The sequence below is a fragment of the Alligator sinensis genome, unplaced genomic scaffold, assembly GCF_000455745.1.
Source record: "Alligator sinensis unplaced genomic scaffold, ASM45574v1 scaffold872_3, whole genome shotgun sequence".
Taxonomy (NCBI): domain Eukaryota; kingdom Metazoa; phylum Chordata; order Crocodylia; family Alligatoridae; genus Alligator; species Alligator sinensis.
The window spans coordinates 519,587-531,474 of record NW_005842137.1 but is presented as its reverse complement, the minus strand read 5'-3'; the positions used below and the strand labels follow the sequence as shown (position 1 = coordinate 531,474).

The window sequence follows — 11,888 nt, the reverse complement described above, 5'->3', positions numbered from 1 at the left end:
TCTGCAATGTGGCAGGCCTCATCTCACCGGGTGCCGCCCCGATCTGCTGCCAACAACCCTGTCCCCGTGCTGCCCTTGCAGGGCTTATTCATCTCTTCTTTGCCACAGCTCTGGCGTTGACGCCTCTGGAGTCTGTGGTCACCCGTCCCCTTAGGGTTGGTTGCCAGCCCTCCAGCGTTGCCACGGCGTCTCCAGGAAGAAGATCGACATCTGCTGCGAGTCACCGGGGAGATCAGCGACAGGGCATTTGTCCAAATAAATATTAAGCGTGGATTCCAATGGATGCAGCGGTCCAGTGCGTTTTTAACATGCCATAGCAATAGACATTTGCCTTCCTGAGTACAGTACGGTAGATCAGTCATTAATGTCCTTACATCACAGGATAAAACCTCTCGAAACAGAGTTGGCAACACGTCATAACCAACAGATCAACGGCATTTCGGCTTAGCCGGTTCGTCCCCGTTTTGCATTGGGACACCTGATTTTTCCTTCCTAAATGTAGAACCTTATATTTAGGTGGAAGGAGACTGCGCCAGATGGGAGGAGATGGAAAGCTTGAGTTAAGGCGGTTATAGGCCTTTGAGACCAGAGAGAGAAATAGAGAACTTTATACTTGTCTCCGCATTGTAATCGTCATGGTGTCAGATGCTTCTCCAAAGCATCAGCAGCACTCCTCTCCTTCCCCTCTCTCCCACAGCTTGGTATCATCTACAAGCGTCATATAAGCATGCATCCCTCCCCCCCACCATCATCCTAGACGTTCATGAAAACATGGACTAATGACAGAGCCCTGCAGGATCCCCCTAATAATTCCTCCCAGTGTGACAACAAACCCTTCATACTGACAGGTTTTTCCAACAACTTGGGCACAAACCCTTTCATTTAGGCCAAAAGTCATTTCATTTAGGCCAGGGACTGGTAACAGACAGGGGTTAAATCTCAGGTAAGCAGTTCAGTTTAAACAACTGATTAAAATACTCTTGACTAGGTTTAACAGTAGTCTTATGTGGAGTTTAGATTACAGCATGGGTGACCGGTGCCACCTTAGGGGGAGCACATGCCCTCCTGCCTGCCCATTGCCTAAGCAGGGAGCGTAGCCTGTCAGGGGGTGCACCAGCGCTGTCAAGGGTTGCACGTGCACCACCTATGCATCGCCACTGGATTATGGATTGTATAGGATGGTTTGGATAGGGATGATCCTGCCTTAGGCAGGAGGTTAGACTAGATGAGCTCTGGAGGTCCTTATTTCTCTACAGCTACACGGACCTTTTCTTTATAGACACTGCCTACCTAAGCAGATGAAAGCAAACAGCAGTGGGAAGGAGGGTAAACAGCAGTTTTAAAAAGTGAGCTGCAACCTTCTGACAAGCGTTACCAGGTGGTTTGTGACAGTTACCTGGGTTCATGTCCGTCAAACACTGACGGCTTCTGGGGAGCCTGAGAGCATACAACAGACAGCCAAAATGATGTTTTAGAACTGGATGCATGTCCAGCAAATCCAGTTGTTAACTCAACCCTGCCTCCCATGCCAGGAAGAATGAAAAGTCAAGGGATGGACAAAGTTACACAGGAAAGCCATCGAGGGTATGTATGGGTTATTTGTTTATTGTACTGTGGTTACCAAGAAAAAGACAATGCATCCAAGGAGAAAGAACAAAAGCGTATTCTCCTTCAGGTTTTAGATGGATGCAGTACAGACAAAGCCTTTAGTGAGACGCTTATACAATTTGGAAATGAACAAACCCCGGGTGAGTGCCTTCAGCTCACAAACTGGGCCTTTCACTGAAACAGCAGAGCATGAAACTCTCCTTAGATATCTCCAAACTAAGCATTCATATCCCTCTTAGAAACTGCTTCTCCTTTTTTTTAAATGAACTACGGATGTAAACCAATCATGCTCTAACTTGTAGTTATGGAATAACGCAGTTATCTGCAGTTCAGAGAAGCTTGGGGTCTCTTTATCAAAACCACTGATTTACAAAACTGGGTTGAACATTTCAGAAGAAGCTGCATGAGATTGATTTATGGTGCCCCTTATTTGTAGTCTGACCCCATCTGGTCCAATTCAAACTGCAGGGGAGAGAAAGTTATTTCATTCAGACTACTTTCACCTTGCCCAAGACAGCTCATTCATCTAGCTCAGGGCTCAGCCACGTAAGGCCTCATCTTCTGATGAGCCAAATGGAGTATGGCTAGCATGCAACAAGAGTTTTTATGAAAGAGCACAAGCTAAGTGGAAAGCAATGGTACCTGGGACAAGCTGAGCATTCATAGGAAACGTTACCCTGTAGGTTCCCCTAGAATTAACTATCCATTAGCTTTGGGATCTTCACACAGACTTCTTTAAGGGCACCTGCAAGGTAGCCAAGGCTGCCTGTTAGCAGAGCTGCTCAGTAGATGTAAATACTTCTGCCTGATGTGCATTCTGCACACACAAATCCAATACTGCTTCTCGAGGCCTGTTCTCCAAGTCTCCACCTTCATTTCGAAGAGGATGAAAAAGCTAAAGACTCTTAACGGACAAGGAACCCTGCATGTCGGCTAAGTAATAGCTAAAGCCAGCTTTTCAGTGCAGCTCCTGTCTGCATCCATGGTAGCTTCTCAGGGTAATCTCCAGCCATTTCCACAAGCTGTAGTCAAGAAACACAGGAGGGCAGAACCGTCTTCTTGCATGTTCCCTTTGGTGGCTTGTGGTCCCTTTGGTACAGACCTAGATCAGAGACCCACGAGGCTGTTCCAGCCTCAGGAAATATGGGGATCTGACTTGCTTTTTTCATCTGGGAGCCACTTGTTCCAGTGCTACCTGCAGAGATTTCTTTAGGGCTGTTCTATTGTGACCCAGGACGCTAGCCATATGGCTCCGATGGGTTGGAGTAACCTGCAGAGGAAGACAGAGAAACAGCTAATTAGGCTCCACTGGCCTTGGATTAAAGGAAGCATCTATGGTGCCTAACAGTTGGTTTCCCTTCTAGCAACAACTGAGTAAAGCATTACTGTAGGTTAATATCCTGAACGTGGGGATCTCTGCTTATGTGAATGCACGCTGAGGCACCACACTCCGCCTCACCAGAGCTGTGGCCATGCTGTTGTACAACACCGTTCACACTTCTAAGACAATCAGACCCCAGGTATATGACTTAGGACTCACAAAGCTCAAACACCCGAAAGTCTGCGGCGAGCCTTCACAATGTTGGTCCTATCGTTCCAGTAAGGTGGGCAACTACTCGGTTTTAAAAGGTCGTGGCCAAAAAGATCCAGCTGGAGTAACACTGGGTTATGTGCTTTTCCCACAAAATCCTTGCTAGGTTTGAACCTGAGCTCCCCTGCACCCTTGGCTTTAACACGTGCTGCTTAAAATCACCAAGATCATTGCTCAGAAGGGGACTGGAAATACTCTGCGTCTCATTTCCGGCAGGCAGTTGAGTTGTGGGTGCTCAGTACCTCAAAATCAGGATAGAAGTGACTCACTGCAAGCCCACATGGATTAGCATTCATCCAAATTCCCCACAATAAAACAGATTAAGCCAGGGAGTGAAGACAAAAAAACCCCCCAACATCCATCTGAAAGGTGTTTAAACTGGCATCCCAGTCACTGAGACAAAGCAAGAGACACTCTAAGCAGAGCTAGTCTGAGACAGTTTCCTCTTAGCCCTGGCCAGCTCAAGCCACGGCCCCCATGGACTCACGTTGCTTGCATACACGGTCAGCACAGTCATCAGCAACTTGGCATAATTCATTGATGTGGCAAACTCCTGAGCCATCCGGCACAGATTCAGGACCAGGCGGTTGAAGAGCTCAGGGGGTAGCTCCACCTTAAAGAAAGAAGTGGACTTGGAGCAAAGAAGATCGGCAGAACATGGAGACCAAAAGCCACTTCAAATACCCAGCACCTCGGCCAGGCACCACTGAAGGGAGCTTGGCATGGGTTCCAGACAAATTAACCTGGTCAACAGGGCTCTCCAACTGGTGGCCTGCAAGCTGTGTGCAGCCTGCGAGGGGCCAGTCTACAGCCCGCAAGCCCTTGCAGCCATCTCATACTGTCCCTGCTGCAGGGGAGCGTGTCTGTATCCAGGTGGGAACAGCCCCTGGCCGCAGAGAAGTTGTACAGCTCTGGTCTAGTGGACAGAGCTCAAGCAACAAATAATGACTGGAACTGCTCAGATCTAGACACTGCGCTGCTCTGGGGAGAAGCTGACTCCAGTTCCCTGGGTCATCAAGACATCACCTTGCAAAATCTAGAGAAGTACAATTTGAACACATAGGGAGACAAGCGTGTTCTCTCACCTGCCTTCCCAGCACCCCAAGCACAACTGTGATGAGCTCTTCTGACCAAGACATCTCCAGCAGCTGGCTGTAAAAGAGAAAATAAGAGGCAAGGAACACTGTGGATGTCATGAGGAATGCATCAGCGCTGGCTTCCGGCACCTGCCCACATTGCCTGATACAACAGATGGCCTTTGTACACATTGATGGGAGTCAACTGTGCAAACCCAGGCTTGCGTGAATGAGACATGCCAGTTTGAGGCAACTGGCAATCCAAGTCAGTGCCGTAAAAGGGGATACCAGAGAAAGTGCAAATCTGCTGCCTTTTGCAGGCACTCACCTTAGCACCAGCCTCAGGTACTCTGGCTCTAGACAGTCCTCTATCACCTCACACACGAGCTTCATCCGCTCAGAGCCTGCCAGGGCAAAAGGAAAGAAGTGGGTTGTGTGTGCCCATAACCATTGCCTCCACCCATGAGAAGGGACTGGGTCACATTCAAAGGGCTCACATAAGAGCTGGTTGTCTCTCGCACAAGAGGTGCCATGCCTAGGGCCACAGTCAGCTCTGGGAGTGGATCCACTCAAGTGGATGGAGTTGTGTCCTCTTACGCCAAGCTGAAGGTTGACCCTTGGAGCCCAGCTTCACCCTTTATACTGTGAAGAGGAACTCTATCTACAGCATTTGATTGTAACTAGTCCTTGGATGCCCACCTACCCAAGTGATACTAGCACAGAGGCTTAACTCAGTGCAGTTCTTGGACACTTCCAGCCGGTGGATTTCCATCTGTGTCTCTCATGAGCACCAGCATTTTGGGCTGGGGGAGCTCCCTCCCTCGTTCGGCTTAGATCACGAATTCTCAAGCATTTACACACTGCAATCCTCTGTTCCAACCATTCACAAGCAGACCTTAGTCACCCCCAGAATACACTGCACTCAGTCTAAGGACAGTTCAAATGAAGTGCCATGAAAGGAGTAACTGGGATATCTGGACACAAGGGATACCAGTAAGTCAGCATATTGGTTTCATATCACACAGTGGTTTCAGAGCAAATAGGAATAGTATGAACTCCCAACCCCAAAGCATGTGCTGGCAACCCAGAGACAGGACCCAGGTCAGGATAACAGTCCCAAGCATGTAGGATGCATAGCACACGAGTCCAGCCACAGAGCAGACCTCTGCTCTACAGGATGATGTGGTGCCAAGCTCACCTTCCCCTGGAGCCTGCAGGACTGGGGCAATCAAGGCGCAGCAGAAAGGCCGAGGATATTTGGAGCAGAATGAAGTCAGGGCAGCCATGAGATGGCGCGAGGCGGGCTGGGTGAGCGAGAGAACCTAGGAGGCAGGGAAGACAGACAAATTTTGTGCTGCTTGCAGGTCTTTTGCTAGGCTCTGTCCCAGCTCTGGGGCTGTCAGCAGAGCCCGGCTTCAAAGGGAGAGCTATGATGGGGATGTTTAGTTTAGGACCTAGCATGAATAAGCCATGCAGTCAGGTGGTAGAGGAAAAACTGGCTGCCTTTCCTGCATCGTTTTGCAGTGCTCTTCAAAGTCAGAGGAGCAAAGAGGGGTAAAGGCCCAGCCAGGCTGAAGTCCCTTTGTCTGGGTATCAATATTACCCCTGAAGGTGCCAGTCCAACAGCCCTGCACCGTCTCTGGGCACAATACCCAGTATCAGCTCCTTCCACAAGACACATATTACACAGAAGAAGCTCCTTGATAATGCCAACTACCTGGGCCTTCCTTCCCCTCAGCACTCCCCACGAGGGCCAGCAGTACGTACCCGCTGGAGGAAGAGCTGCCTTGTCAGTACCGCTGCATTGGTGTAACTGAGCACAGGCGTGAGAGCCAGCAGCCAAGTGCAGAAGCGCATGAGGACAGGCTCTGGGCACTGCGAGAGCTGAAGCAATGAGCAAAGTCCTTCCAGCTGCAAGGAGAAGGACGCACGTTACAAGGGGACAATGGTATATGTCACAAGCACTGGGAAGAGAGGAACAAAATGAGCAGCTGGGTTTGGAGGACTGCTTTTAATATGGAAAGACCCTGCTGCGGGGTCACCACTGTTTACTCACCTGGCGGGGGCTGCATTCATTCAGGATCTGCAGGGCAGGCAGGGCAGCACTCTCAGATTGCTGCCGGGAAACAGGAGATCAAACAGGCATTTAGAACAACGGGTTCTTACCCCTCCTCTTCGGACTGCTTCAAAGGAAACCATCAGACACAAATCAGAGCTCAAAAAAAGCTCCCCAAGATGGGCCAGAAACAATATACAAGAGTGGCCCCTGCAGAAACATCAGCCCTACAGCAGTCACAAGGGGAGCCAATTCTCAGATTTCACGAGTTCATCTGGCCAAGCTGCTCCTGCCCCATGAATGCACCAATGAGGCATTAGGGTGAGAACCCAGAATTGGGCGTAAGCGCTCCCAGACCCTGTTCCCATCCTCTGCCACAGATTCGCTGCACTATCTTGAGAAAACTGCTCGGCTTGTGTGTGCTGGTTTCCATGTCTGTATAAGGGGACACCACATCCATGATGGGGGCTGACGGAGCTTAATTATGGCTTGTGAAACAACCGAGATGCAAAGTACAAAGTAGCATTAGGGAATATGGGCCTCCCATACCAGCCTCCTCTGAGCCTCCAGTGTTAGCTGCAAAGGGACAGCATAGCAGACTCACTGACCCACAGAGGTTTTATGTCAACTGTGCAGTGACAATCGTCAGTGCCCAGTTTGGACACAGCTGTGTATCAGCATGTGGAAGCTGCAGCAGGACTGTCCTTTTGTCAGGGCAGATCACTTTCCCCCAGGGCTGCCTCCAAAGCCCATCTCTTGCAAGCCTCTCTGGAGACCCTGCAGTAAGCCATCCAGACCTTCTGCAGAAGGAAGAACTTACACTAGACTCCTTCTCCAGCAGCATCTTAAGCCTTGGCACGTGCATCTGGGAAAAGATGTGTTACAAACTGTTAAATCCTAGAACCTGAAACCCTAGGAGAGGTAGACTTGCAGTTGCCCCAAAGCTACACAGATAATTCCCTGTCCCATTTTATAGCCATTTGGGTTTCAGGAATGGGAAACAGGGTGGCTCGGAATGAAAAGTCAGCTGAAAGGTTACTGGGCAATTTCGCTCACCCTCCTATTCTGACCTGTTGTTTAATCACATGCTGTTAAACAGCTTTTACATTCCACCCCAGAAGTGGCTGCACTTAAGAAGCAGGTAGCATGACCCCCTACCCTCCCAAACTGCTGTATGTAGTCTGCAGATCATTTGGGGATCTTTGAGTGGGAGGAGCTCAGCAATGCTATCATTGCATTTAAAGGCAGCCTGGTTCTGCACTGGAACCTAGCGGCAGCTATTTCTGGAGGGAAAGCCAGAACACGTCTGAGAGGTAACCCAACAGCTCCTGCCCCTCCCATGCCCATCCCCAGAGAGCAGGCCCTCAGCTCTGCACCCAGCTCTTGCTACGTCTGTTCCCCCAATTGGATTTTGGCAGCTTTTACAACAGTGCAGGACCAGCGCCTTGAGGCTGCTTTATAATCGGGCAGGGAATACATCAGCATCGGATAGGCTTTGAAGGGGGAAAATGGGGAGCTATCTGGCAAGATTGCTGTGACCAGTGGAAAGATGGGTCGCTACGTTCTGTGTGCCTGGAGAGAATTCACCTGCAGAACAAACTAAACACCCGAAGAGAACCGAAATGTTGGGCTGCACCTGGAGGGAGTCAGGGACTTTTGCTGCTGAATCCTTCTGGGAATCCAGGCTGGCATCTCCCACTTCCCCCGCTGCATCCTGCTGCAAACTCTGACTGGCATCTCTTGTCTCAGTGCCTGCATCCTGCTGGGATCTCTGGCTCTGAGCGGGCTCGTGCCCTGAGACCTCTCTCACGATCTCATCCCCAACACTAGCAGCATCAGCTCCTCTCTGGAAGGTGCTTTGTCCCAATTCAAACCCAACCTCATCCAGGCGTGTTTTTTTCTTCTGCCTCTCCCACTCGGGCTCCAGACTTTCCTCGGCTCCTTTCTTGCGCTTCTTGACTTGCGATGCCAAGTCTGGGTCCCCAGCAGGCCCTGCCTCAGAGCCTGGGGGCTTGCTGATGCACCAGTTTAGTTTCCTCTCCAGCTCTGGTTTCTGCTGGGCAGTACCCGTGATTTTCTGGCAAAAATGCTTCAGTTGCTGCTGGCATGTGGTGGTCAGGGGAACCAGAGTTGAGCAGCGTCTCTCTTCCGTCAGCCCCTGCTCAAGCAGATCTACCAGCGCCCGCACCCAGAGGTCTGGACTGGGATCCTGCCTGACGGCCTGAAGCAGCTGGCTGAGACAGTCCTTCGGCACGGTGGACTGCACCGTGTGCAGCAGCGAGAAGAGATTTCTCTGACACAGCACGGGCAGCAGCAGCAGCAGCGGCTTTCTGAGGGAGGAGCAGAAGGCAAAGGGGAGGATTTGGGGTGATTAAATCTTGGAAACTCTCTGTCTGGTCTCTGCTCCCAAAGCACCAAGCCACCATCCACCCGTGGGAAGACGACGTATGGAAGACAGCAGAGGGAGACTAATTGAGACCCAGACCCAGACTGCCCCTCTTCCACAAAGTTTGGGAGGGATGGGGTCCCAGCCTGGGCCTCAAAGTGAACATCTCTGGTGGCCTACAGGCAGGAGGTCCTGAGCTTTATCCCCCGTGCTGAGACTGGAAGCTCTTCATGAGCTGGCACAGGACGATGCACTCCAGCTGCCTCAGCTTTTGTGAACCAGGGAGTTAACCCCACCCCATGGGGAAGCTGCAGCAGGTAATCGCATGGGCAGGTGCACCCCTAAGAGCAAAGCTGCCATCTTCACTCATCCCAAACTCCCAGCAATAAAGCCAGTGAGCAAGAGATGTGGCCCTTCAGGACTTTACTAGGAGTTGGGGGCAGGAGCAGGCCCCCAAAGGGCTAGAACAGCTGTCGCAGAGAAGGGGCCACGACAAGCTTTCCAAATAGGAAACACGAGGCACTCACAAGATGAGGGCCTCCGCAGGCCCCTCCAGCACCGGCTCCTCGGTGCACAAGGTGGCTATGAAGCTCCTCCAGTGGAACGCCTCCTCCGGCTGGCTGCGAGACTGGACGCGCGGGAGGGCTCGGAAAGCCGCCAGCGCCCCGGACGGCCCAGATGTCAACGTGTGGAGGAGGAGGCGGGAAGGCCTGTCGAACCTCCGCAGCCAGGGGGGCGAGGGGTGCTCCATCCCACGGAGACTGCAAAGGAGATGGTCAGCGCGTGAGCCCACCTGCCGCAGCCCAGCTCAGCCCCTGGACCCAGGGCTCCCACCGCCTCCTGCCAGCCACCGGACGAGACTATGGCATGATCTCCGATCTCCAGGCAGGCTGGGAGGAGGGCGCAGACCTCCCGGGACATACTTAGCTGAGTGCATGATATGGCACGGGGTGACGCCACCCCTGCGCAGCCACACCTCCCTCTTGCCCCAAGCGCAGGATGCATTCGGCCTCCTCCTAGCTCCCTGCGGCTGGTCCTACCCTCGTGCAGCCCTTCGCAAAGCCCAGCCGCAGCGCGGAGCTCCTGCAGCCGGTGCAGGGGGCTCGTGGCGCGCCGCGGAGGGCCGCCAACGGGAAGCCGAGCAGCACACCGGACGGGCGGCGGCGGCGGGCGCGGGAACGGGGCGGGGCGGGGCCAGCTGCGGCTCCTCCCCCCGCCCCGGGCACTGCTCCCCCGCAGCCCTCAGTGCGCTGGCGACACACGTATGAGGCTTGATAAGAAAATGAGGGTTGACGGGACCTCAGGAGCCGCCTCCAGCCCCCCCTCCCTGCTGCAAGCGGGACCAGCCCCACCTGCATCATCCCAGCCACGGCTTGGTCCAGCCGGGTCTTCAACACCCCCACGGACGGAGCTGCCACCACCTCTCTGGGCCCCCTGTCCCAGTGTTTTACTGCCCTCCTCGTGAGAAAACTCCTCCTAATATCCAACCTAAACTTCCCTTGCTGCAGCCCGAGCCCATTGCCCCTTGTACATCATCTGCCGCCGCTGAGCATAGTCCAGCGCCGTCCTCTTTGCACGCCCCTGCAGGGAGCTGAAGGCTGCTATTCAGTCCCCTCGACTTCTGCAAACTACATCAGCCCAGCTCCATCAGTCTCTCCTCAGAAAGCCCCAGCCCCCTGCCCCACTTTCATTGCCCTCCGCCGGACTCTCCAGTTTGCCCACATCCGGTCTGTAGTGGGGCCCAAGACTGGGCGCAGACCTCCTGTACTTGCAGAGCAGCAGTTAGCCCCCCCTGCTAATAGAGGGGCACCGGGTACGTGTCAGCTCAATTTGTGGGACAACTGAAAGACCAAAAAGGGTAGGGAAGGGAGGGTGGGATTTTCACCTGCTTTAAAGACCTAAAAAGTCCGGCGGCTCCCTGGGGGCGCTCCGTGTCTGCAGCCAGGCCCCTGCATCCCCTCCGGATCCCCCTCATCCCATCTACAGCATCACTCCAGCCCCACCATTAATACAAGAGCACTGGAGTAGGGGCTGTTTCAGTGACAAGGGAAAGCAAAGGCCGTCGTATAGGAGGGTAGATTAAAACACCACGTGTCTGGGTCCATAACAGAGGACAGGGACAGCGACAGCAGCAGCGAGTCCTCCAGTGGGAGCTGGAGCGACAACGACAGAGGATGCTTGAACTGAGTATGTGACCCCGCAAGCAGGGTGGGGGTGGAAAGGAAGTGGGGCCCGGTCGTTGTTTTGTGCGTGTTGCGTGTAGTGCGGCTATTGTAACTGGTTCAGGTGGCCAGCGGGCCTTTGTATGGGTGCGGTTTTTGGTAACGAGGGAAGGTTTTTCCTTTTGTGGTGGGATATGAAGAGTGTAGATATATATAACCATATATATATATATATATATACATAGAGAGAGAAAGAGTTACCTTTTTCAAAAAAATTAAATAAAATAAAAATCTGGGTCCATGATGTTCTTCTGGCGTGGTTTAGTACCTGCTGAGGTGTTGGGGCTTAATGCCCGTTTTATGGGAGGTTCCTGCCTAGCGTGCTCCTGTGCCATATGGCTGAGGGCAGGCAAAACTTGGGGGCATCCGAACCCTAAACCTCTGGACTTGGGCCTGCACGTAGGATGCCTGCCAGAAGACATTAGAAATATCTGAAGGCCATAGTGGGGGTGGAGGATGTTTGCCTGGGCCTGCACGTAGGATGCCTGCCAGAAGACGTTAGAAATATCTGAAGGCCCTAGTGGGGGTGGAGGATGTTTGCTGGGTGTAAGGTGACTTACAGTGCTGCACTGACTCATGGATTTGGACTTGATTTGGCCTGGAATACAACTTTTTTTTTTTTTACAGAAAACTACATCAGAGATGCATCTGTGAAAGAGGCCATCAGGCCCAAACTGAGGACACTGTCAGCTGGCCAGGACCAAAGCTCTCTGCTGACTCCATAAGCACCTGCACCAGCAGCAAGATCCAGCCGAAGCTCCCAGCCCAAGCAGGGCAGGGACCGCACATCTAACCCAGACCTGAACCTGGGGTCTACCTGCTGAGCGAGGCTTGCAAGTGCAATGCTCTTCAGCATTTCACAGGACTGTGGAAGGGTATTAAAGCTCATCTATGACTGAGCGCCTCCCCACCCACACACACCCTGTAGGGCAATAAACCCGTCCTCCTG

The 11,888-nt window shown here is 52.6% G+C and overlaps 2 protein-coding genes across 2 annotated transcripts in view; both read right to left on the bottom strand.

Annotated features, from left to right (window-relative positions):
• Nucleotides 1-1,406, bottom strand: part of RPL10A (ribosomal protein L10a) — a 5,196-nt gene extending 3,790 nt beyond the window's left edge. The window contains exon 1 of the mRNA XM_025206023.1: nucleotides 1,397-1,406. Within this exon, the coding sequence (XP_025061808.1) occupies nucleotides 1,397-1,406 (10 nt within the window). The remainder of the gene's footprint in view (nucleotides 1-1,396) is intronic.
• A 174-nt stretch (nucleotides 1,407-1,580) lies between these two features.
• Nucleotides 1,581-9,842, bottom strand: FANCE (FA complementation group E). Its single transcript, XM_006025230.3, has 11 exons — nucleotides 9,641-9,842; nucleotides 9,245-9,478; nucleotides 7,968-8,661; nucleotides 7,152-7,196; nucleotides 6,332-6,391; nucleotides 6,043-6,186; nucleotides 5,474-5,597; nucleotides 4,604-4,679; nucleotides 4,285-4,351; nucleotides 3,687-3,812; nucleotides 1,581-2,878 (listed from the first exon to the last, which is right to left on the bottom strand). Exons 1-11 carry the CDS (start codon nucleotides 9,652-9,654, stop codon nucleotides 2,774-2,776), a joined length of 1,689 nt encoding a protein of 562 aa, XP_006025292.2. The 5' UTR covers nucleotides 9,655-9,842; the 3' UTR covers nucleotides 1,581-2,773.
• Nucleotides 9,843-11,888: the final 2,046 nt, after the last annotated feature.